This window comes from Grampus griseus, assembly GCF_964374135.1.
Source record: "Grampus griseus genome assembly, chromosome: 5".
Lineage (NCBI taxonomy): Eukaryota > Metazoa > Chordata > Mammalia > Artiodactyla > Delphinidae > Grampus > Grampus griseus.
The window spans coordinates 91320006-91345816 of NC_138998.1; the positions used below are offsets into that span (position 1 = coordinate 91320006).

Here is a 25811-nt window from a genome sequence, read left to right on the forward strand (position 1 = left end):
CTTTATTATGTTGAGGAAAGTTCCCTCTGTGCCTACTTTCTGGAGGGTTTTTATCATAAATGGGTGTTAAATTTTGTTGAAAGCTTTCTCTGCATCTATTGAGATGATCATATGGTTTTTCTCCTTCAGTTTGTTAATATGGTTTATCACATTGATTGATTTGCATATATTGAAGAATCCTTGCATTCCTGGAATAAACCCCACTTGATCATGGTGTATGATCCTTTTAATGTGCTGTTGGATTCTGTTTCCTAGTATTTTGTTGAGGATTTTTGCATCTATGTTCATCAGTGATATTGGCCTGTAGTTTTCTTTCTTTCTTTGTGACATCCTTGTCTGGTATCAAGGTGATGGTGGCCTTGCAGAATGAGTTTGGGAGTGTTCCTCCCTCTGCTATATTTTGGAAGAGTTTGAGAAGGATAGGTGTTAGCTCTTCTCTAAATGTTTGATAGAATTTGCCTGTGAAGCCATCTGGTCCTGGGTTTTTGTTTGTTGCAAGATTTTTAATCACAGTTTCAATTTCAGTGCTTGTGATTGGTCTGTTCATATTTTCTATTTCTTCCTGATTCAGTCCTGGCAGGTTGTGCATTTCTAAGCATTTGTCCATTTCTTCCAGGTTGTCCATTTTATTGGCATAGAGTTGCTTGTAGTAATCTCTCATGATCTTTTGTGTTTCTGCAGTGTCAGTTGTTACTTCTCCTTTTTCATTTCTAATTCTATTGATTTGAGTCTTCTCCCTTTTTTTCTTGATGACTCTGGCTAATGGTTTATCAATTTTGTTTATCTTCTCAAAGAACCAGCTTTTAGTTTTATTGATCTTTGCTATCGTTTCCTTCATTTCTTTTTCATTTATTTCTGATGTGCTTTTTATGATTTCTTTCCTTCTGCTAATTTGGGGTTTTTTTGTTCTTCTTTCTCTAATTGCTTTAGGTGCAAGGTTAGGTTGTTTATTCGAGATGTTTCCTGTTTCTTAAGGTGAACTTGTATTGCTATAAAGGTCCCTCTTAGAACTGCTTTTGCTGCATCCCATAGGTTTTGGGTCGTCGTGTCTCCACTGTCATTTGTTTTTAGGTATTTTTTGATTTCCTCTTTGATTTCTTCAGTGATCACTTCGTTATTAAGTAGTGTATTGTTTAGCCTCCATGTGTTTGTAGTTTTTACAGATCTTTTCCTGTAATTGATATCTAGTCTCATAGCGTTGTGGTTGGAAAAGATACTTGATACAATTTCAATTTTCTTAAATTTACCAAGGCTTGATTTGTGACCCAAGATATGATCTATCCTGGAGAGTGTTCCATGAGCACTTGAGAAAAATGTGTATTCTGTTGTTTTTGGATGGAGTGTCCTATAAATATCAATTAAGTCCATCTTGTTGAATGTATCATTTAAAGCTTGTGTTTCCTTATTTATTTTCATTTTGGATGATCTGTCCATGGGTGAAAGTGGGGTGTTTAAGTCCCCTACTATGAATGTGTTACTGTTGATTTCCCCTTTTATGGCTGTTAGTATTTGCCTTATGTATTGAGGTGCTCCTATGTTGGGTGCATAAATATTTACAATTGTTATATCTTCTTCTTGGATCGATCCCTTGATCATTATGTAGTGTCCTTCTTTGTCCCTTATAATAGTCTTTATTTTAAAGTCTATTTTGTGTGATATGAGAATTGCTACTCCAGCTTTCTTTTGGTTTCCATTTGCATGGAATATCTTTTTCCATCCCCTTACTTTCAGAGTGTATGTGTCTCTAGGTCTGAAGTGGGTCTCTTGTAGACAGCAAATATATGGGTCTTGTTTTTGTATGCATTCAGCCAATCTGTGTCTTTTGGTGGGAGCATTTAGTCCATTTACATTTAAGGTAATTATCGACATGTATGTTCCTATTCCCATTTTCTAAATTGTTTTGGGTTCGTTATTGTAGGTCTTTTCCTTCTCTTTTGTTTCTTGCCTAGAGAAGTTCCTTTAGCATTTGTTGTAAAGGTGGTTTGGTGGTGCTGAACTCTCTCATCTTTTGCTTGTCTGTAAAGGTTTTAATTTCTCTATCAAATCTGAATGAGATCCTTGCTGGGTAGAGTAATCTTGGTTGCAGGTTTTTCTCCTTCATCACTTTCAGTATGTCCTGCCACTCCCTTCTGGCTTGTAGGGTTTCTGCTGAGAGATCAGCTGTTAACCTTATGGGGATTCCCTTGTGTGTTATTTGTTGTTTTTCCCTTGCTGCTTTTAATATGCTTTCTTTGTATTTAACTTTCGACAGTTTGATTAATATGTGTCTTGGCGTATTTCTCCTTGGATTTATCCTGTATGGGACTCTCTGTGCTTCCTGGACTTGATTAACTATTTCCTTTCCCATATTAGGGAAGTTTTCAACTATAATCTCTTCAAATATTTTCTCAGTCCCTTTCTTTTTCTCTTCTTCTTCTGGAACCCCTATAATTCAAATGTTGGTGTGTTTAATGTTGTCCCAGAGGTCTCTGGGACTGTCCTCAGTTCTTTTCATTCTTTTTTCTTTGTTTTGCTCTGCAGTAGTTATTTCCACTATTTTATCTTCCAGGTCACTTATCCGTTCTTCTGCCTCAGTTATTCTGCTGTTGATCCCATCTAGAGTATTTTTCATTTCATTTATTTTGTTGTTCATCGTTGTTTGTTTCATCTTTAGTTCTAGGTCCTTGTTAAATGTTTCTTGCATTTTGTCTATTCTATTTCCAAGATTTTAGATCATCTTTACTATCATTATTCTGAATTCTTTTTCACGTAGACTGCCTATTTCCTCTTCATTTGTTAGGTCTGGTGGGTTTTTATCTTGCTCCTTCATCTGCTGTGTTTTTCTGTCTTCTCATTTTGCTTATCTTACTGTGTTTGGGGTCTCCTATTTGCAGGCTGCAGGTTCGTAGTTCCCGTTGTTTTTGGTGTCTGTCCCCAGTGGTAAGGTTGGTTCAGTGGGTTGTGTAGGTTTCCTGGTGGAGGGGCCTAGTGCCTGTGTTCTGGTGGATGAGGCTGGATTTTGTCTCTCTGGTGGGCAGGTCCACGTCTGGTGGTGTGTTTTGGTGTGTCTGTGGACTTATTATGATTTTAGGCAGCCGCTCTTCTAATGGGTGGGGTTGTGTTCCTGTTTTGCTAGTTGTTTGGCATAGGGTGTCCAGCACTGTAGCTTGCTGGTCGTTGAGTGAAGCTGGGTGCTGGTGTTGAGATGGAGATCTCCGGGAGATTTTTGCCGTTTGATATTATGTGGAGCTGGGAAGTCTCTTGTTGGCTCTCCCACCTCAGAGGCACAGCACTGACTCCTGGCTGCAGCACCGAGAGCCTTTCATCCACACGGTCCTCAATTTGGGATGATTCGTCTATTGACGTATTCCACAGATGCAGGTACATCAAGTTGATTTGGAGCTTTAATCCGCTGCTTCTGAGGCTGCTGGGAGAGATTTCCCTTTCTCTTCTTTGTTCTCACAGCTCCCAGGGGCTCAGCTTTGGATTTGGCCCTGCCTCTGCGTGTAGGTCGCCGGAGCTTGTCTGTTTTCCGCTCAGACAGGACGAGGTTAAAGGAGCTGCTGATTCGGGGGTTCTGGCTCACTCAGGCCAAGGGGAGGGAGGGGCACGGAGTGAGGGGTGAGCCTGTGGCGGCAGAGGCCGGCATGTGTTGCACCAGCCTGAGGCTCGCCGTGCGTTCTCCTGCGAAAGTTGTCCCTGGATCCCGGGAACCTGGCAGTGGCCGGCTGCACAGGCTCCCCAGACGGGACGTGCGGATAGTGACCTGTGCTCTCACATAGGCTTCTTGGTGGCGGCAGCAGCAGCCTTAGCATCTCCTGCCCGTCTCTTGGGTCTGCGCTTTTAGCTGCGGCTCGTGCCCATCTCTGGAGCTCCTTTAAGCAGCGCTCTTAATCCCCTCTCCTCGCACACCAGGAAACAAAGGGAAGAAAAAGTCTCTTGCCTCTTTGATAGATCCAGACCTTTTCCAGGACTCCCTCCCGGGTAGCCGTGGTGCACTAACCCTTTCAGGCTGTGTTCATGCCGCCAACCCCAGTCCTCTCCCTGAGCTCTGACCAAAGCCCGAGCCTCAGCTCGCAGCCCCACCCACCCCAGCGGGTGAACAGAGAAGCCTCTTGGGCTGGTGAGTGCCGTTCGGCACCGATCCTCTGTGCGGGAATCTCCCCACTTTGCCCTCCGCATCCGTTGCTGCGCTCTCCTCCGTGGCTTCGAAGCTTCCCCCCTCTGCCACCCGCAGTCTCCACCCACGAAGGGGCTTCCTAGTGTGTGGAAACCTTTCCTCCTTCACAGCTCCCTCCCACTGGTGCAGGTCCCGTCCCTATTCTTTTGTCTCTGTTTATTCTTTTTTCTTTTGCCCTACCTAGGTACATGGGGAGTTTCTTGCTTTTTGGGAGGTCTGACGTCTTCTGCCAGCATTCAGTAGGTGTTCTGTAGGAGTTGTTCCTCATGTAGATGTATTTCTGGTGTATCTGTGGGGAGGAAGGTGATCTCCGCGTCTTACTCTTCCGCCATCTTCCCCTCGTCCTCCACATCTTCTTTATCCATTCTTCTGTTGATGAACACCTAGGTTGCTTCCACGTCTTGGCTGTTGTAAACAGTGCTGCTATGAACACTGAGGTGCATCTGTCTTTTTGAATTAGTTTGTCTTTTCCAGATATATGCCCAGGAATGGGATTGCTGGATCATATGGTAACTCAATTTTTAGTTTTTTAAGGAACCTTCCTACTGTTCTCCATAATGACTGCACCAATTTACATTCCCACCAACAGTGTAGGAGGGTCCCCTTTTCTCCACACTCTCTCCAGCATTTATTATTTGTAGACATTTTGATGATGGCCATTCTGACTGGTGTGAGGTGATACCACATTGTAGTTTTCATTTGCATTTCTCTGTTAGCGGTGTTGAGCATCTTTCCATGTGCCTCTTGGCCATCTGTGTGTCATCTTTGGAGAAATGTCTATTTAGGTCTTCTGCCCATTTTTTGATTGGGTTTTTTTTTTTTTTTATATTGAGCTGTATGAGTTGTTTGTATATTTTGGAAGTTAATCCCTTTTTGGTCACATCATTTGCAAAGATTTTCTCCCCTTCTGTAGGTTGTCTTTTTGTTTTGTTTATAATTTCCTGTGCTGTGCAGAATCTTTTAAGTTTAATTAGGTCCCATTTGGACTTCCTTGGTGGTCCAGTGATTAAGACTCTGTGCTTCCACTGCAGGGGGCATGGTTCAATCCCTGGTTGGGGAAGTTCCACATGCAATGTGGTGCAGCCAAAAAAAACAAAAACAACAACAACACAGGAATTAGGTCCCATTTGGTTTTTTGCTCTTATATCCATTACACTAGGAGATGGATCCAAAAAATATTGCTGTGGTTTATGTCAAAGAGCATTCTGCCTAGGTTTTCCTCTAGGAGTTTTATAGTATCTGATCTTACATTTACGTTTTAAAACATTTTTTATGTTTTAAAACATTATAAAACATTTTATGTTTTAAAATGTTTTAAAAACATTTACGTTTTTAAATCCATTGAGTTTAGTTTTGTATATGGTGTTAGAGAATGTTCTAATTTCATTCTTTTACATATAGCTGTCCAGTTTTCCCAGTGCCACTTATTGAAGAGACTGTCTTTTCTCCATCGTATATTCTTGCCTACTTTGTTATATTGGGTTGGCCAAAACGTTTGTTCAAGTTTTTCCATAACATTTACAGAAAAATCTGAACGAACTTTTTGGCCAACCCAATATATTAATTGACCATAAGTGTGTGGGTTTATTTCTGGGTTTTCTATCCTGTTCATTGATGTATGTGTCTATTTTAGTGCCAGTACCATACTATTTTGATTACTGTAGCTTTGTAGTACAGTCTGAAGTCAGGGAGCATGATTCCTTCAGCTCCGTTCTTCTTTCTCTGTTTCGACTGTTCAAGGTCTTTTGTGTTTCAATACAAATTTTAAAATTATTTGTTCTCTGAAAAATGCCATTGGTAATTTGATAGGGCTTGCATTGAATCTGTAGATTGCCTTGGGTAGTATGGTCATTTTAACAATATTGATTCTTCCAATCTAAGAACATGGTTTCCATTTGTTAGTGTCATCTTCAATTTCCTTCATCAGTGTCTTGTAATTTTCAGAGTACAGGTCTTTTGCCTCCTTAGGTAGGTTTATTCCTAGGTATTGTATTCTTTTTGATGTGATGGTAAATGGGATTGTTTCCTTAATTTCTCTGATATTTCATTGTTAATATATAGAAATGAGACAGATTTCTGTATATTAATTTTGTATCCTGCAAATTTACAGAAATCATTGATGAGCTCTAGCAGTTTGCTGGTGGCATCTTTAGGATTTTCTGTGTATAGTAGCAAGTGGTCTGCAAACTGACAGTTTTACTTCTTCCTTTCCAATCTGGATTCTTTTTATTTTTTTCTTCTCTGATTGCCATGGCTAGGACTTCCAAAACTATGTTGAATAAAAGTGGTGAGAGTGGCATCCTTGTCTTGTTCCTGGTCTTAGAGAGAATGCTTTCAACTTTTCATCATTGAGTATGATGTTAGTTGTGGGTTTGCCCTATATGGTCTTTATTGTGTTTAGGTTATGTTCCCTATATGCCCACTTTCTGGATAGTTTTTTATCATAAATGATGTTGAATTTTATCAAAATCTTTTTTTCATCTATTAAGATGATCATATGGTTTTTAGTCTTCAGTTTAATATGGTTGATTGATTTATGGATATTGAACAATCCTTGCAACCCTGGGATAAATCCCACTTGATCATGGTGTATGATCCTTTTTATGTATTGCTAGATTTGGTTTGCTTTTAAGCTCAAACCTCAGTTCACAGATTTGTTAATAGTGAGAGCTGTCCATTCTGTAACTTCCGAATCAAGATAATTATTTAGCTGCTTTGAGAATTATCAGCACAGTAGTTCTGTACTTGATGACATGCATGGGAGATGCAAAAATCCCTCTGCAGTTTTGTAAGTTTTTACATTTGACTATAACTCAGAAAAACAAACAGAAAATTTTATTAACCATTTCAAATTTTGGTCTGTGCTGTTTTTACCAATTTACTTCTAGTCATTCCAATATTTCAGATATATCCATGGGTACCCACTGAAACACTGTATTTCCATTTGAAAGGGTAGATTTCCAGAATGATGAAAAAATGTGAAAGTCAAGAAGAAGGAGAGAGACAGTACCTTACAATATATATAGGAGAAGGAAGCAAATCCCTTAAGGAAATAACATTAAAATACAACTTTGAGAAGAGTGCCATGACTGATTTAAAATAGCATTCAGTACCACCAGCTCTGGATTAACAGAAACATATACTCAAGTTATGAGAAGAGTTGTGGCCTAAATGCTCTATTTTCACAGCTTCTTTACAGTTTGCACTGTAACATGCAGGTATTGTTGAGCCCAGAGGGACATCATTCACATATATGATTTCAACTGGTAGGAATTCCAGTTAGTATTACACTAGAAATTTCAAGGAAGAACTTTAAGTCACAAACCCTGTTGAAACATCCCCAAATATGCATTTACCAGAAACCTAAACTGGCTTTACCTGAGTGATAAAATAGTCCTGATTATTACCTCTGAGGGCCTCAGCTAGGTGTAACATCAACTATTTCAGCCTATTCCCTGAACTCTCTTTACAGACACAGTCAAACCACAGAAAATAAGATACTTTTTTCCAACAAGATATTTGCTCACATGCTGCTTCACAGGGCTACCAAGCTGTCCACTAGTTTATTTCACACCAGGAGAGGGACTCAGCTTGCCTTCTGGATTAGATCTTTCCATCAGAAACTTAAGACTATGCAGTGTGCCTTTGGGGTACTAATAGTGCTTATTTTGCAGTAACGTTTTTATTGATATTAAGGCCTTTTTAAGACAATCGTTGAGGATTCTGGTATAACTGCCACATCTTATAAATTCCATTTCTCCTATTTTTTATGGTGATGTAAATAATTGATGGTGACTTACTTACGTATATAAGCTTTCTATGAAAATAACTCAAAAAATTTAATTGATTTAAAAATATTTTCCTTTTTCTAAAAAGGATGTGTGCATGTAAATGTATGTCTACATATACAAAGAGCCTTCCAAATGTTTTATTCCTCCCCCCATAAAAGTTTATAATTTTCTGAAGTTTGTAGATGTAACAATATTTAATGATATGAATATGTCATAATGATAATCAGAATATGTGGATTTTACCGGCATGTGTTAAACTTACATATACCTTATATGGGCCAAATGTTTTTGCTAATAGTCTGCTTATTTCTTCACATAGGGTTCATGTCTGTACTAGCTATGCATGAGTTTTTAGACATTTTTAAGTTTGCTTTTCTCTTGTGGTAAGATATAATGTGCTACAGTTTGAATACCATTCTTTAAAAACCCAGGGAATCCAACTTATATTAGAATATAAAGTCGTAATGATGATGTGTTTGTGCTCATGCTGATGAAGTACAGCTGAGCTCTTGAGATTTTTTTTTTAATATTCTTAGTATTTAAAAGGACGTTCAAGGTAATACTTAAAAATAACACTAGAATTTCAGAATATGACTTGTATTAAATGTGTTTATAACTGGTAACAGATATTATTGCCAAGTATACCTACAAAATAAAGGAGGTCTCATAAAAGGAATTAATTCCAATACTACTTTTCCTTTACTAGCTTAAAGGAAAAGTGCCCAGATGTTGAATGAATTTTATATTAAGACCTCAACTGGAAATCACGGCTTCATTTCACATAAGAGTGGGAGTTGTGTATTGTTATAAGTGATGTTTTAAGATAAACGGTGTTTTTAAGATTTTGTTTTGTGTTTCAACAAAGGAAATTGCTGCATTACAGAGTTTTACCATAGTTCAACTACCTAAAATGTTTTTCCTTACATACAGCTTCAGTTTTAAAACCACTGAACATGGGGTCAGTTTTCTTACAAATCTAATACTAATGTAGTTCTTTTATAACCATTTTCTGGATGTATTAAAAAAGTTATGTCATAACCTTGGCCCTTACAATCATAATTACCTACCTTAGTGTATGTGAAGATATTTTATTTGTAATTTAGTGAAAACTGTGTATTAAAACATGTCCTAAAATTCAGTAGTATAAAAACATGTCCTTCTAAAATTAAATAGTATATCTGTAGTGGAAGCAATTCAAGTTTACATAAATGAGTTCCAGAAATAATTGTTCCAACTTACAGGAGAGTAGCAAAGTCATAATGATGATGTGTATGAGATTTCTTTTATGCCTTGATAAGTTAATTTATATTTTTTCTTTTAATTCTCAGATATTGTTATACTTGAAAAAATCTGAAAAAATCTGTAGTCTAAGAGTCTTGATGTCCATCCCAAGTATAGTCAATGAATTACTAAATAATTTTAGAGATTATGTCTCAAATTGTATGTAGTAATCATTTTTAAAATTTGTTAAGCACTTACTATGGGACAAATGTTATGCTAAGTATTTTAAATACAGATAACAGAGATAACTTAATACATAACATACATTATTGTATTTATAGTTGCACATGTAAAATATATTTTATATAATAGTGTCTATATTGTATATTAATGTTTTGAGTAGTTTAAATGTAAATTTACTATAAGATACAGGTCTAATAAAAATATTTTTTTACTTTTTATTTTATATTGTAGTATAGTTGATTAACAATGTTGTGTTAGTTTCAGGTATACTGTGAAGTGATTCAGTTATACATATACATATACATGTATCTATTCTTTTTCTATTCTTTTTCAAATTCTTTTCCCATTTAGTTTATTACAGAGTATTGAGCAGAGTTCCCTGTGCTATACAGTAGGTCCTTGTTGATTATCTATTTTAAATATAGCAGAGTGTACGTGTCAATCCCAAACTCCCAATCTATCCCTCTCCCCCAACCCTTCCCCTCTGGTAACCATAAGTTTTTTCTAAGTCTGTTTCTGTTTTGTAAACAAGTTCATTTGTATCATTTTTTTAGATTCCATATATAAGTGATATCATATGATATTTGTCTTTCTTTGTCTGACTTACTTCACTTAGTATGATAATCTCCAGGTCCATCCATGTTGCTGCAAATGGCATTATTCCATTCTTTTTTAATGACTGAGTAATATTCCATTGTATATATGTACCACATCTTATTCTTCTGTCAATGGACATGTAGTTTGCTTCCATGTCTGGCTATTGTTAACAGTGCTGCAAGGAACACTGGGGTGCATATAGCTTTTCAGATCATGTTTTTCTCTGGATATATGTGTGGGATTGCAGGGCCATATGGTAGCTCTATTTTTAACTTTTTAAGGAACCTCCATACTGTTCTCCATAGTGGCTGTAACCATTCACGTTCCCACCAACAGTGTAGGAGGGTTCCCTTTTCTCCACACTCTCTCCAACATTTATTGTTTGTAGACTTTTTCATGATTGCCATTCTGACTGGTGTGAGGTGATATCTCATTGTAGTTTTGATTAGCATTTCTCTAATAATTAGTGATGTTAAGCATCTTTTCATGTGCCTCTTGGCATCTGTATGTTTTCTTTGGAGAAATGTCTATTTAGGTCTTCTGCCCATTTTTTGATTGGGTTGTTTGTTTTTTGGATATTGAGCTGCATGAGCTCTTTGTAAATTTTGTAGATTAATCCCTTGTCAGTTACATTGTTTGCAAGTATTTTCTCCCATTCTGTGGGTTGTCTTTTCATCTTGTTTATGGTTTCCTTTGCTGTGCAAAAGCTTTGAAGTTCCATTAGGTCCCATTTGTTTATTTTTGTTTTTGTTTCCATTTCTCTAGGAGGTGGCTCAAAAAGGATCTTGCTGTGATTTATGTCATAGAGGAAAACATAGGCAGAACACTGTAAGAGTTTTATAGTGTCTAGCCTTACATTTAGGTCTTTAATCCATTTTGAGTTTATTTTTGTGTATGGTGTTAGGGAGTGTTCTAATTTCATTCTTTTACATGTAGCTGTCCAGTTTTCCCAGCACCACTTATTGAAGAGGCTGTCTTTTCTCCATTGTATATTCTTGCCACCTTTGTCAAAAATAAGGTGACCATATGTGTGTGGGTTTAATCTCTGGGCTTTCTATCCTGTTCCATTGATCTGCATTTCTGTTTTTGTGCCAGTACCATACTGTCTTGATTACTGTAGCTTTGTAGTATAGTCTGAAGTCAGGGAGACTGATTCCTCCAGCTCGGTTCTTCTTTCCCAGGATTGCTTTGGCTATTCGGGGTCTTTTGTGTCTCCATACACATTTTAAGATTTTTTTCTTCTAGTTCTGTGAAAAATGCCATTGGTAATTTGATAGGGATTGCATTGAATCAATCTGTAGATTGCCTTGGGTAGTATGGTCATTTTGACAATATTGATTCTTCCAATATTTTTTTCTTTTAATTCTCAGCTATTGTTATACTTGAACATATCTGTAATCTAAGAGTCTTGATGTCCATCCCAAGTATCATTGAATTACTAGAGATTATGTCTCAGACTTTAAAAAATATTACATACAGTTTTAAATATAAACAGAGAATTTAATACCTAACATTGTTATATTTATAGTTGCACATACAAAACATTTTATATAATTGTTTATATATTGTATATTAATGTTGAGTAGTTTATATAATACAATGTAATGTTATATATAAAATATAAATAAATGAATGTAAATTTACTATACAATACAGATCTAGTCTTAATTTTATTTCCCACAACCCCTCTGAAATAGGTATTATTAATGTCAATTTATAGAAGTAAGTGAGACACAACAAAGTTTAGTAATTTACCCAAGGTCTCACAGCTAGTAAATGATTGATTGATAGGATTTGAGTCAGTAGGCTGTGCTTTGAATCAGTAGGCTGTGCACCCATTTATGTTGTTGTTAGCCAAGTTTATGTTGTAATCCCACCAGTAGTCAGTCAGGCCAAAAATTAGGTTTAAAAACTTAACTCACGGGCTTCCCTGGTGGCGCAGTGGCTGAGAGTCCGCCTGCCGACGCAGGGGACACGGGTTTGTGCCCCGGTCCAGGAAGATCCCACATGCCGCAGAGCAGCTGGGCCCGTGAGCCATGGCCGCTGAGCCTGCGCGTCCAGAGCCTGTGCTCCGCAACGGGAGAGGCCACAACAGTGAGAGGCCTGCGTGTGGCAAAAAAAAAAAAAAACTTTAACTTACACATTCATATAACAGTGATTGCTAAGCTGAGTTTGGAGATAGCCAATCATAAAACCAAATGAGTAGTGATAGAAGAGGGTACTAAGAATTCTAAAATTGTAGTAGAGATTTCAAAACCTGGATTGTGATCATTTTTCACATGAATTTAGGAAGCCACTATGTACTTTCTGTACTTTTTATACCAGCAAAATCAATCTCTGTCTTAGATTCTTGAGCAGCTCAGACCTGTAAAACCAACAGATGGGATCTGAGGCTTTTTTTAAAGTTATGAAAGTGGTACATACACATTAGAGAACAAAGTAGAATTAAAAAAAAACAAGAAAAGTCACTTAGAACCCTGTCATCAGTAAGGAACATTATTGCCATTTTGGAGTCCTTCTTTCTAATGATCTGTCCATACACATGTTCACACAGTGGAGATCATACTCCACAGTACAACATAGTATCATAAGTTTCTCACCACATCATTAAATTTTTTTAACGTCATTTTAAATTATTGTATGATTGATAGTCCATTTTTATATGCTGTCAAACTATTGCTTCTCAAATCTTTCTCCCCACCAAAGAGCTAACTCCGAATGACATGGGGACTAGAGATTTAACTAAAAGTGGACAATCACATGCAGGAAATTGCTTCGAAGTCTGTATTATTTCAACAATTTATAGAAATTTTGCATTTTACTTGGTATATCTACATTTATTTTCATATTTAAAAATATTAACTCTCTCATATCCTTGAGTAAAATTAGTGCTCCAGGAAGATGTACTGTTTATAGCCTATGGCTCCACACCTTCTTGCACTTATTTGGATGTTGTTGCCCTTGCTCATAGGAGTTCAAAAATACCATGAGCACGGACAGCAGCACCAGAATAAAACATGTCCTTCCAATCACATTTCTAAGGATGACATGTATTCAGGTACAGAAGTCCCCATAGCGCTGGCAAAATTCATAGTCATTCCAGTGTACTCCAAAACTACAACATAGCAGCTTTGGGAGAACTCTGAGAGAGGTTCATCTGCTGCTTCATTGCTCCTTTGCATCATCTACACATTACAAAGTGAATAAGGACCTGGTATCTCCTCTTTTAGACATTGTGAGAAAGAAGAAGTGGAAACAATGAAGGCTGTTCATGAGGTTTAAGAAGAGGTGTCTAGAAAGAGGGATTGGCTTTAAGTGCTTTGCTGTAATGATCAGCATGAAAATTGCCTGTTTTTTTTTTAACGGCTTTTACTATTAGTTCAGGTTGTAACAGATCTTTCTTGTTAATATCTTGCTTAAAAGTTTCATATAGAACTAGGCACTCACTACAAATTCCAGGTTTTTGTCCTCTTCCACATTTGAATTCCTATTAATTCATAGTAACTGCTGTTCTATAGCACTGTAGTATAGTGGTTATCATTACAAATAATACTTAGTAGATTTGGAGAGTGAGAATTATGAAAGTAAACTGCTTAACTCAAAGTCACTCAAAATCTTAGCGGCCAAACTGAGATGCATCTAACCAACCTCGGTGCTCGTCACCAACATCCTCATCTTGAAAAGTTGTAGCTGTCATCAGTTACCTGGTGCAGAGCTACACTATCCAATTAAAACAAACAAAAAATTAAAACGTTCCAAATTGAATAAATATTCAGCAATAAATAGAAATGTATATAACAGGTGGCAAAAAGTTGCAACAAAGCTTCCACGTTACTTCCATTTGTGGGCTCTAATACATGATACAGTTCAACTCTGGGCATTTGTAAGATTCCAAAGAGATGTCAGCACTGTTTCGGGGAAACAGATTTTGAGTTAGGGCAATGAGGACTAGGATTAAATGAGTTGGGATATATGAGTTTTGTGTTTAAAAGGAAAAAAATCTATCTTTTGGAAAAATTAATCTTTGCTTCAAAGTTTTTTCTTTTTTTACTGAAAATATCTTCAAAATCTATTGTGATTCCTTCCAGAGATGGTTTGAATCATTTCCTCTAGTTGGTATTACAGATAGATCAGAGATACCTTCACTCCTCTAGCTAGTTTTGATTTAATCTTTTTGTGTGTGTGTGTGTGTTTTCCCTAACATTTGGTTTAACCTAACTTAGCCTTCCTGAATTATGTTTAGTACTTATTTTTTTTCAAGAAAAGAATAGCTTTCTCAAATAAAATTTATCATCTGCAAATTCCATTGCATTTGGCCAGTATTAATTATAGCAGCCTCACAGAGTGGATAGATTTCTTGGGGGGGTTTTCCTGGTGACAGGTGCCATCTGCCAAGATCAAAGACACATGTTTATTACATCTAGAAGCTCTAAATCTTAAGACTTAATTTCCAATTATACTGTTAGATGGGTCTCTCGCTGCCACAGCATCTTTCCCAGTTTAGTAGTATTCATAGCTGTACTTTTCAGAGATGCTTGATATTCACGTGCCCTTCTCAGTATTCAGACAGAAACAAAATAACAATATTAGAAAAGTTCTTCGAAAATTACCAGTAGAATACAAGGAATTTAAACTTGTGTTTAATTCTAGATACTCTTCTCACCTAAAAGTAAGTCAGAACAGACAATATTTCAATGTATAAATTCTGTGGTAACTGATTAAAGGAAAGCTTGCTAGAATCTCTAATAGTTTTTGGAAGTAATTAGAAGCAAAGCATAATTTATTATCCCTCTCTGCATGACATAATGGAAATACTTAATAGAAAAATAAATGAAATCTCAAAACAGTAAGAAATGCAATTGACTAGACCATAATAATTTGCGATATTTAGTTACAGATACACAAAACAGTATAGACTTTAGCAAGAACCAGAAACTAATGTGTGTTCTTATGTATGACCAGAGTAAGCTTTATCTACAGCTATAATATTTTTTTCAAACTGGATATCATTCTGTAAGAAAGGAACAATTAGAAATAAGACTATCATCCAATTTTGTGTAGAACTAAATATTTTCATCCTGGAGGCTTTTGTTTTGTGTATGTTATATTGATATTGCTAGAATTGCAAACAGGATGATATATTTTTTTTACAAGTTACCTTCCCAGAGAAAAATATCATACTTATGAGAAAAATATGAAATAATGTATCAGATAATTCTTTATAATTTACATTTGATTATTATTGAAAGTATCATCTTATAATATTTCCATAGGCCATCAGGAAAGTTGGCAAGGGAGCAGAGACCCAGAGGGACAGGATGAGAACAGGAGTCAAGAGGGTTCTAGCCTCACTTCTTCATTTATTTGTGTCCTTGAATTTGGCACCTGTCAGTGGTCTAAGAAGAAAAACATTAAATAACTGTTGGCGTCTACTGTATCTTAAACCCATAAATGTTTCATGGAATAACTTTGACAATTTTTAACCTTTTTTAAAAATCTAGGCTTTTGATATTAAGTCAGATACAGATAAATGGAAATCCATGATAAAAGTGCCACCTCAAGTTACTAGCCCATCTCCTGGTGATCTGTATGGGATGGTGGTCTATTAACTAACTTTCTTTTCTCCTAATAAGATTACTTTCCATTCATGGATACCAGTGTCATTGGGTTTAACTTTGAGAAACTATTATCAGGGGACTGATCTGGAACCGAGTTCTCCACTAATGTTTCTGCTGGCTTTGCTTTTTCTCAGGCTAAGCGTTCTACATTGGAATCTGGATAAAGTATTTCAGCAAAGCACTGAGTTTACTTCTGTCCAACCTATGGACTAATAGCAGACTCAAAGCATCTACTATTTCATTATTTCCCCCCTAGCATCAGCAAGGTATCACTTTACAGCATTATTAACTTGAAAAATATGCTACAAAGCATATTTCTCAGGAGTTTTGCTCTGACATGGGTGGGGTGTAGGGCCTGGTGGGGATGTTCTGCCAGGAGTATCCACGAGCTGGTAACAGTTTCCTCTGGTAGAAACTTCCCAAGGAAGTGCCTCCACCATAGTAGAGAAGGGCGAGCTGCATTGCCAAAGTGAAAGCTTTTCTGTTCCAGTTATTTTTGTTTTTTTTCCTTCTGTATCTTTTATTTCATATGGTTTAAAGAACAATATGTAGAATTGGGAAAAATTTTGTGTTAATTTCTCAGTTAAATTTCCAACACACCCTACCTTAGTTTTCTTGACGTTCAAAATGGGGACAATATAACCTATCCAACCGTAGTATATACAGAATGGAAAATGGTTTTTGTAGAAACAATGAAAAACTGTTTTCATATAAAATAATGAGATCATACTAATGTATAATATCTTTATTTTTAGCTCATTATTTAAATATCTCTTTAAAAATCTATGCAGATGGTTCACAAGCACCAGCCAGACCTCCTAAACCACGACCCCGCAGGACTGCACCAGAAATTCACCACAGAAAACCCCACGGGCCTGAGGCAGCATTGGAAAATGTCGATGCGAAAATTGCAAAACTCATGGGAGAGGGTTATGCCTTTGAAGAAGTTAAGAGAGCCTTAGAGATAGCCCAGAATAATGTCGAAGTGGCCCGTAGCATCCTCCGAGAATTTGCCTTCCCCCCTCCCGTCTCCCCACGTCTAAATCTATAGCAGCCAGGACTGTAAACACCAGAACACAAAGCAATTGCTGAATATTCCAGATGTGTGGAAAGGAGAAAAGTGAGATGGAATTCAAGAGAGAACGTCTCCTCCTCACGTGGCATCTTGAGAAGAGAAAGGCTCGGAAGTGCTGCTTCTCAGAAGACAGCTTCTTGCTCAGGATGCCAATGGCCACGGCTTCCTTATTTTTGCTAGCCATACTTCTAAATCAGGGTTGAACTGACAAAAATAATTTAAAGACGTTTACTTCCCTTGAACTTTGAATCTGTGAAATGCTTTTCCTTGTTTACAAGTTGGCAAAGTTGCAGTTTGTTTTTTAGTTTTGTTTGGGGACTTTTTTGATACCTGTACTGTGTTCTTGATAGACCCTCTGTACAGTGGTCAGGTCTGCTGTAACATTTTCTACCAACTCCCTTGCTGTCTGCGTCAACAGCTAAGTCACATATTCATTTTGATCGCTCCCATCCCACCCACCCACCCCCAAACCCAGGTCCAGTTCCATTTCTCCCATTTACAAGATGCTTTAAAGGTTCTGATTTTCAACGTATCAAATTAATGCAAAAAAAGTGTGTGGCCTTCACTACTGAGTCTTTTCTTTGGAAACCATCACTGTTGAGAGATGGGTAAAAATCTGAATGTATAAAGCATTTTTTGGTCAATGAATGCCTTTTATAAGGGGTTTTCATATAATATAGAAGAGCTTCCCTTTTTGTGTAAGTTTTGTGATCTTCCACACTCTCATCTTTGTCATCCCAGGGGTGTCACGGCGCTAAAAACAAAAACCTACAATATTAGAAAGCAACTACCGCAGAGGTGGGAGAATACGCTTGCACATGACAATGCCGTATTGAAGTTGTATAATGAGGTCCCCTGATATTTATGCCGCATTACCTTGAGGCATGCTGAATAAGAGGGCCGTCTCCCAGAAATACATTAATAATTTTCAGATAAAACTATCACCATACCTTTCCCGAAGTGGAATCGAGTTCATTTCCTGTTTGAGTGATTACACTCTGGTACCTAAAAAGTTTAGGAACCAGTTCATATTGCAGTGGAAACGTTACATCTTTGACGCACTGTTAAGTGCTAATGCTACTGTGGCACTGTTTATTTTTCTTTTGCAAAATTCTTAGTAATTTTCTCTCTCCCATCAAATTAGAGTTCGTATTTAATTTTTCGATTCTCTCATTCATTGCTCCACATTGCTCCATCCAGTCAGGTATAAGACATTTATATAGTTTTGCCTTTTTTGCAAAATGGAGGTTGGTTCTTCAGAAACCGTGTTATTACTTTTAATAAACCTACAAATATTTATTGGGCATCTATGATGTGCTCCACGCTGTCAGGCACTGTGTTCTTAAAGCACAAACCGTCACAAACTGATTCCATTGTAATATTCTGTTATCCTTTATCTGCCCTTTTGATGGTGAAAGTGTCTCTGCTGGACAAAGCCTGGAAGGGTTCCACCAGCGCTTTAGAATTTTCAGGCAATCTGCTTTTTTTTTTTTCTTATTTAGTGAAGAAACTAGACAAAACCAGGTCTGTGTTAAATGCTTGAACCCACAGAAGGCTTCCTAAACGTGGACTGATTGCAGGTTTGTGCACGTTTCTGCCACTCCTTTAACTTCACACAGTGTGATGTAAAAAGATGCATCTCATAGTGAGTCTTTCTTCAGGATTTGAAAGCATGTAACCAAACATGTGGCAGAGCCAAAGGAAATTAACAGTCAAGACTTGTGTAGTCATTGCATTGACCTGGGGAGGGAACTAACGCATTCCTTTGTGAGCTGACATGTGCCCTTACTTGACAGTTTGATCTCCTGACATGAGGTACCTGAGGAGTCACAGGCCTTGGATAGTTTGTGCTTATATTTTAATTTCTTCAGCTGATTCTGAGCTGGTTCATGTCCCTGGAAGAGAATTTTTAATTTGCTTTAGATGTTCTTCCTGTAAGTAGGTATATGAGGGCAGTTTTTTACACTTTTAAAAAGTGCATTGGCTAATTCTCCATTGCTTTATGAACCCCATGTTATGTCATCATGCTTTTTCATTTATTAGTTTCTGATGTCATGTTGCAATAGCACTGTGGTTCTTTTTTTTTATGACTTGCTGATCTTAGGTACAGTCTAAAAGCCAAAAGTTGCCACTTCATTGTGATAATATTGTTATAACATTCTTAATAGATTAGGGAAGGATGTAAAATACGAATGTTAGGAAGTATAGTATATTCTCATTCAAACAATTCTCAAAAATGTGAAAATTCCCAGTGAGGATTAGAAGAAGACTGGTGACAATATAGAAAATTTAGGCCTGAATTTTTAAAAATCTATTTTGCAAAGAAAACTTACTAGCCTCCACCAAAATCTCTCTGTATCTAGTACTCAATAGCAACAATTAGTTTTATCATTAAAAAGAACGAATCAAAATTTTGTATGGAATGGAAAGAGCGAAACTTTCTATCAAACATTATCATGAAAAACCTATTGCTACCTATTACCTATGACTTATCAAACTCAAAAGTTTTTTTTTAGGAAATAATTAAACCAAAATACATTTTTAAATTATAAAAGTGACTAGCCATTAATGGTTGGAAATGAACCAGGTTTGGTTTCACTGTGATCCAAGAAGTTTGACATTCCTCCCATGTCTCAAGACTTGGTAATATGATTATTTTTAAAGCCAGTATGATATATAATTCATATAATTAAAACAGATTGTGGCCAACATTAACCTGCTCTCCCCTGTCCCCCAACATATTCTGGGGGTAGAAATACTTATCCTCAAAGACAGTCCAGTAAATTAATCTCCACAATCTCTTTTTCCCCTTGATGTCTGTAATATCTATCCTAGCCAGATTTTCTAGAATTGAATCAGCAGTGCTTACGGTGATCTTGAACTTCCTTCCACAAAGATGACCTTGAGCCCCTCCCCATCCATATTCCCTTGCCTATATTGCAAAGAGTAGTAGAGCCCTAACTGCAACTTCAAAGGGCCCATTGGTTAACTCAATATTTCACACACAAGAACACTTGCAAAGATTTTTTCGTAATGTGAATTTTTTCTCTTTCAGTTCCAGAAGCATTTCCCACAGTTTGGACATTATTTTTCCTCTCGGATCTTCAACTTGAAGCTTTAATTTGCACTGAATTATCTAACCTGGTTAAAAATTTAATCTTTCTCTTACGCTGACAGATTTGGAAGCAAATTACAGTATGTTTTCAACAATACAGATACTGCCTGTTGACCTGGAATTTTAATGCTTCTAGGAAAAGTTTCCAGAAAATGACAGCAGTTGAGTGAAGGGTTTTCTTCCCAATTTACTATTTTATTTTTTTAATGCCTTTTTTAAACTTGTCTAATATGGCAAAATAGTTATGTGTTCAATTAATTTATATTTTATTCATCCTTTTTCAATTCTGGTTATTATGTAAACGCCAGTACTTTATCTGTTCTTTTAAGGTATTTTATAAAATGAATGTTAACAAAAGCAGAGTTGGTATTTTATTTTCAAATGAATGCAAACATTTCTTTCACAGCACTTCTATGTTGTATTTTTTTTCTTCGTGTTACGCAAAAGACATTTGACTTAAGAGCTAACTGGCCAAAGTGGTACAAAGTACCCATCCCAGATGATTTAGTTATTAAATACCAAAAACATATCATTTAAAGATATTTCACATAGATAAGCTACTCCCATGTCTTAGAACTGAAAGTCAAAGTTATATTAAGGTTCTGAGTAAGAAACATCATATCTGGGAAAGGCTGACGGTCTTCTGATGACATACCATATAATTGTTCATTCTTAACCAACAGTAACATTTATTCTTTACATTGATTTTTCTAATCATTTGTTACTGGCCAGTACATATTAGGGAGAGAACAATGGCGATAAACCATGTTAATAAGTGCTTTCATATCAGGAACCATAGCAGAATGTTGTGAAAATCATTGGTACATGCAAAATCTCATGCATAGTAGTGCTTCAAAGCACACATAATTAAATGGAAGATACAAGCACGTAATTCCAATACAATAAGTACTGTACATAAGTTACCACATTGTACTGGCATTATGTGCTTATGGTAAGTGCAGAAGAACTATACTGGGCCCTTAACATATGCAAGGAACTTAGTATCAAAGCATTTAATGCTTTGTGACCACCTAGAGGCGTGGGATAGGGAGGGTGGGAGGGAGGGAGACCAAGAAAAAGAAAGTGAATAAAGCATTTAATCCTTTCAACTACCACATGCCTCTTCTAGGACTGTGAAAGTAAAGCAGGGTATGATGCGTTCCTTCTGGTAAGCTAGACAAATGATAAGGCTGATTAGCATTTTGTCAGCCTGAAAGAGAAGCAAGGTTTTTGCTGTTAAGAAAGAACCCTGGAGGTAAAGCTTTTCAAACAGGAACAGCACACATGATAAAACACTTATTTAGGCAAAGTAGTAGGACCTACGGAACACAGAAGAGACTAGGAAGGGTATACTGATGTCTGAAGGTGAAGGACCATGCCAGTCACTCTCAGATCCTAGGAACCACAGGATTAGAAATCACTTGCTGGAGGTCAGAGATGCTAATATCCATGAAAATGCCCAGAGAAATTAGGGTGTGTCTAACAGGAATTGCCACATCAAATCATCAGGCAGTAAACTAAGGGAAATTTAATTTTCATGGCTTTCTTTCATGTCCCTCTTTTGTTTGATTTTTTTCAAGGGAATCTGGGCAGTATTCTTAACTACCTATTTTTGCTTCTTTTTCATCCTTACTGCCACCACCCTCTTTTGGGTCTGAATTTTGACTGCCCTAGAATTTTAAATAGCCTGTAATTGACCTCTGTGGCTCTAGTGCAAGACAGAATGAAGTTTCTGAAATTAAAACTCCTGATGACTTTCTATGGTAGGGATTCCTTCTCTGCATTCCTCTTTCTACTCATCTCCCACTCCAGACCCTCTTCACTTCTGCTGAGCTGGCAACTGCCCAAATGAGCTCCATGTTTTGTACTTGCTAGTCCGTCTGAATATTCCTTTCCCTTTTTCCAGCCTGGACTATTCATTCTTCAAAACCCAGCTCAATCATTTCCTCTGTGAAGCATTTCCTATCTTATCCCACATGTCAAGTTGAGCATGTCATCTACATCTCACACGGCACCAATATTCTAATGCTTACCATGTAGTTTTTGCAATTACTTCATTCTACAGATGGCCCCAACTAGACTGAACTTCTTTAGTCTAATATATGTCTGTGTCCCAAGCTCCTAATATAGAGCCTAGCACATCGTAAACAATAAAACGTTTCGAATAAATGGAAATGGCACTCTTAAGCAGCCAACAGTGGAAACAGTCCTGAAAGCTTAGTAAAGCTCTGCAACTAGCTGTGTGGAATGCCATCTCTTTGATTCGTCTTTCTCCACCCATGGACTAGGAAATACAAAAGCCTACTCACTAACGTGATTACAGTAGATGCCTTAGTTTTTCTTCACTGTTTGGATGGGGAGCAAAAGTTATTTCATAACAAAAATAAATCATTCACAAAGTAAAAGCTAGGAGGTTTTAAAATTTGAAGATTTAATTTTTTTTAATTTATTCTACCTTTTAGTAACTTGAGAGGCTAAGAGAATACTTAATTCTTCATAAAGAGGTTATGACAAACATGTCTGTTCAAGAGACTGCTGCTCACATATTCCCATGGCAATGTAACAGTGGTTAAGAGTGCAGGCTCTGGAGCCAGACTGCCTAAGATCAATTCCTATATCTGCTCCTTCCAAGTTATATGACCTTAGACAGGTGTCCTAACCTCTTAGTGCATCAGTTACCTCGTCTGTAAAATAAGAATAGCAACCAAACCCACCGTAAAGGATTTATAGGAGGCTCAGTGAGTGAATACTGATAAAGAACTTAGAACATGTCTAGTACCATTGAATGCTCAATAAATGGCAGCTCTAATTACCACATACCCTAAAGAACTTAAGCCACATTTCATCTCCCAGGACCCCCAGAGTAGATGGCAAAGAAAAGCATGTCAGATTTATCCTTTCATTTCACAGAGCAAAAGGTAGACAGCAGTGTAACAAGTTTGTTCTGGCTAAACTGAGAAAATTGTAAACTTTGGAAGGTAATGAGCTACACATTCTACTGACAAATTGCAGAGTTGAGTTTTTCATGTAAAACATTTACTATCATCATGCACTCTTCCTGTAGTTGTACACAAAGTACACAAAGCCCAATACAATGAAGGTAGAGATTAGAGGTGGTGAGACGGCTAGATCACCAACGTTAGTCTGGGCTCCTCCAGAGCTGCTTTCTTCCGCATTGACCACCACCTAGACCAAATACTCAGAAGCTATTTTATTAATAGATGAAAGCTTTTTTTTTTTTTAAGTTTAAAATCTAGTTCAAGCACAACAAATAATTTTGTCTTTGGAATACAGAGAAAAGTGGCATAACTACTGGGTTCCTTTAGTCACTTCATACTAAACCAGAGGTAGAAGAAGATTTTCCCTAAAATGAGGCTATAGCCCCAATGCTGAAAACCACAGGTACTAACTAAATGCCTCTATATTCTACAAACCCACCCAGCGAACTTCTGCAGGACTCATTGAGAAGCTGGTAGCAGAACTCTCATCCACAGCCTTCAAAATATATACACAGAAGATGACTGACCTGGGAGAAGTGAGTAATGGGTGAGAATGTTATGGACTGAATCCACCTCTCCTAATCCAAGTAATGTTATTTGCAGAAAAAAGTCAATTACAGAGATTAAGAAACTCATTTTATTCTACTGAATGCCTACTTACACCGTGGACTGATGTGCCATCTGGGAGTATTTGAGCAGAGTGAAAACAAAACGGTCAAGAGGGACTTGCAATGAATGACCTGAGAAACAGCCTCACCACTGGGAGGGCAAGGACACACATTCTTACAAGACAAGCAGACCCCTGTTGAGGCAGCTGACCTTAAGCCATCTTGACACAAGAAGGCTGCCTCTCAGGCACAATAAGCCAAGCATCAAAAAACTTTGAGATGTATGCCACTGGACCAGGCATGAGGGAACCCTGCCAGTGAATATCTTTTGTGTCAGATAGTAATCCAGTGAAAAGAGAAAATTTTAAAAGCAGCAAGAGAAAACCATACAAGGGAACCCCCATAAGGCTGATTTTTCAGCAGAAATTGTGCAGATCAGTAGGAGTGCCATGATATACTTCAAGTGCTAAAAAGAAGAAAATAAAACCTACAACCAAGAATTCCCTATTTGGCAAGGTTATCACTTGAGAACTGAAGGAAAGACAGAATTTCCCATACAAGCAAAAACTAAGAGTCATCACCACTAAACCAGCCTCACAAGAAATGTTAAAGGGTCTTCTTTAAGGGAAAGAGAAAAGGATATAGCTAGAAATAAGAAAATATATTTTAAAAATCTCTATATCACTGATATAGGCAAATACATAGTAAAGGCAGTGGATCAACCACTTAAACAGCTAGTATGAAGGTTAAAAGACAAATTCAAAACATCAGCTATCACTACAATAAATAATTTAAGGGATATATAAAATAAAAAGATATAAAATATGTCAAAAACATAAAATATTGGAGGGGTGGTAATAAAAAATCCTAGAGCTTTTAGAATATGTTAAGACTTAAGTGACTACCAGCTTAAAACAGACAAACAGATGTGAACCTCATGGTAACCACAAAGCAAAAACCTACCATAGATACATTAAAAACTAAAGATAAAAGAACCTAAATATAACATTAAAGAGAGTCATCAAACCACAAAAGTAGAGATTTAAAGAAGAAAAAAGAACAGAATTACAAAAGCAACCAGAAAACATTGAACACAACAGCAATAAGGACATACCTATTGACAATCACTTTAGATATCAATGGACTAAATGCTCCAGTCAAAAGACACAGGTTGGCTGAATGGATAAAGAAACAAGACCCATCTATATGCTGCCTACAAGAGACTCATTTCACTCACTTTACAACTCACTTAAAAACACACAAAGTGAAAAGATGGAAACAGATATTCAATGTAAATGAAAACAAAAAGAATGCTGAGGTAGCAATATTATATTAGACAACAGACTTCAAAACAAAGACTATAAGAAAATACAAGGAAGAGCATTACATAATGATAAAGGGGTCAATCCAAGAAGAGGATATAACATTCAGAAATATTTATGCACCCAACACAGGAGCACCTAAGTATATAAAGCAAATGTTAACAGACATAAAGGGAGAAATTGACAGTAATACAGTAATAGTAGGGAATTTTAACACTCCACATATAGCAATGGAAAGATCATCCAGACAGTATATAAGGAAATACTGACCTTAAATGATACACTAGAGCAAATAAAAAATATATATATATGTGTATGTCTGTGTGTATATATATATGTATGTATATATATATGTATGTGTGTATATATATGTATGTATGTATGTATATGTATATATATGGAACATTCCACCCCAAAACTGTAGAATACACATTCTTTTCAAGTACACATGGACCAGTCTTCATAACAGATCACATGCTAGGCCACAAAATAATTATCAATAAATTTAAGAAGACTGAAATCATACCAAGCATCTTTTCAGACCACAATGGTATGAAACTAGAAATCAGTTATAAGAATAATACTGGAAAAGACAAAAACACATAGAGACTAAACAACATGCTACTGAAAAAACAATGAGTCCCTGGAGAAATGGAAAAGGAAATTTAAAAAAACCTTGAAAAACACAACCATACAAAATCCATTGGACGCAGCACAAGCAATCCTTAGAGGGAAGTTCATAGCAATACAGGCCTTCCTCATAAAACATGAAAAATCTCAAATAAACAATGTAACCTACCACCTAAAAGAATTAGAAAAATAAGAAACAAAAGCAAAAAACCTAAGTCAGTGAAAGGAAGGAAATAATAAAGATCAGAGAAGAAATAAATAGAGATTACTGAAACAATAGAAAAAAATCATTAAAGCCGAGAGATGATTCTTTGAAAGGGTAAACAAAATCGATAAAGACCTGGCCAGACTCACCAAAAAGAAAAGAGAGAAGTCCCAAAGAAACAAAATAAGAAGTAAAAGAGGAGAAATAACAAGAGATACCACAGAAGTA

At 36.8% G+C, this 25811-nt stretch overlaps 1 protein-coding gene across 1 annotated transcript in view; it reads left to right on the forward strand.

Moving 5' to 3' along the window:
* The window catches only part of CBLB (Cbl proto-oncogene B), a 217033-nt gene extending 199925 nt beyond the window's left edge, over positions 1-17108 (forward strand). The window contains exon 18 of the mRNA XM_082654577.1: positions 16421-17108. Within this exon, the coding sequence (XP_082510703.1) occupies positions 16421-16680 (260 nt within the window). The 3' untranslated portion in view covers positions 16681-17108. The remainder of the gene's footprint in view (positions 1-16420) is intronic.
* Positions 17109-25811: the final 8703 nt, after the last annotated feature.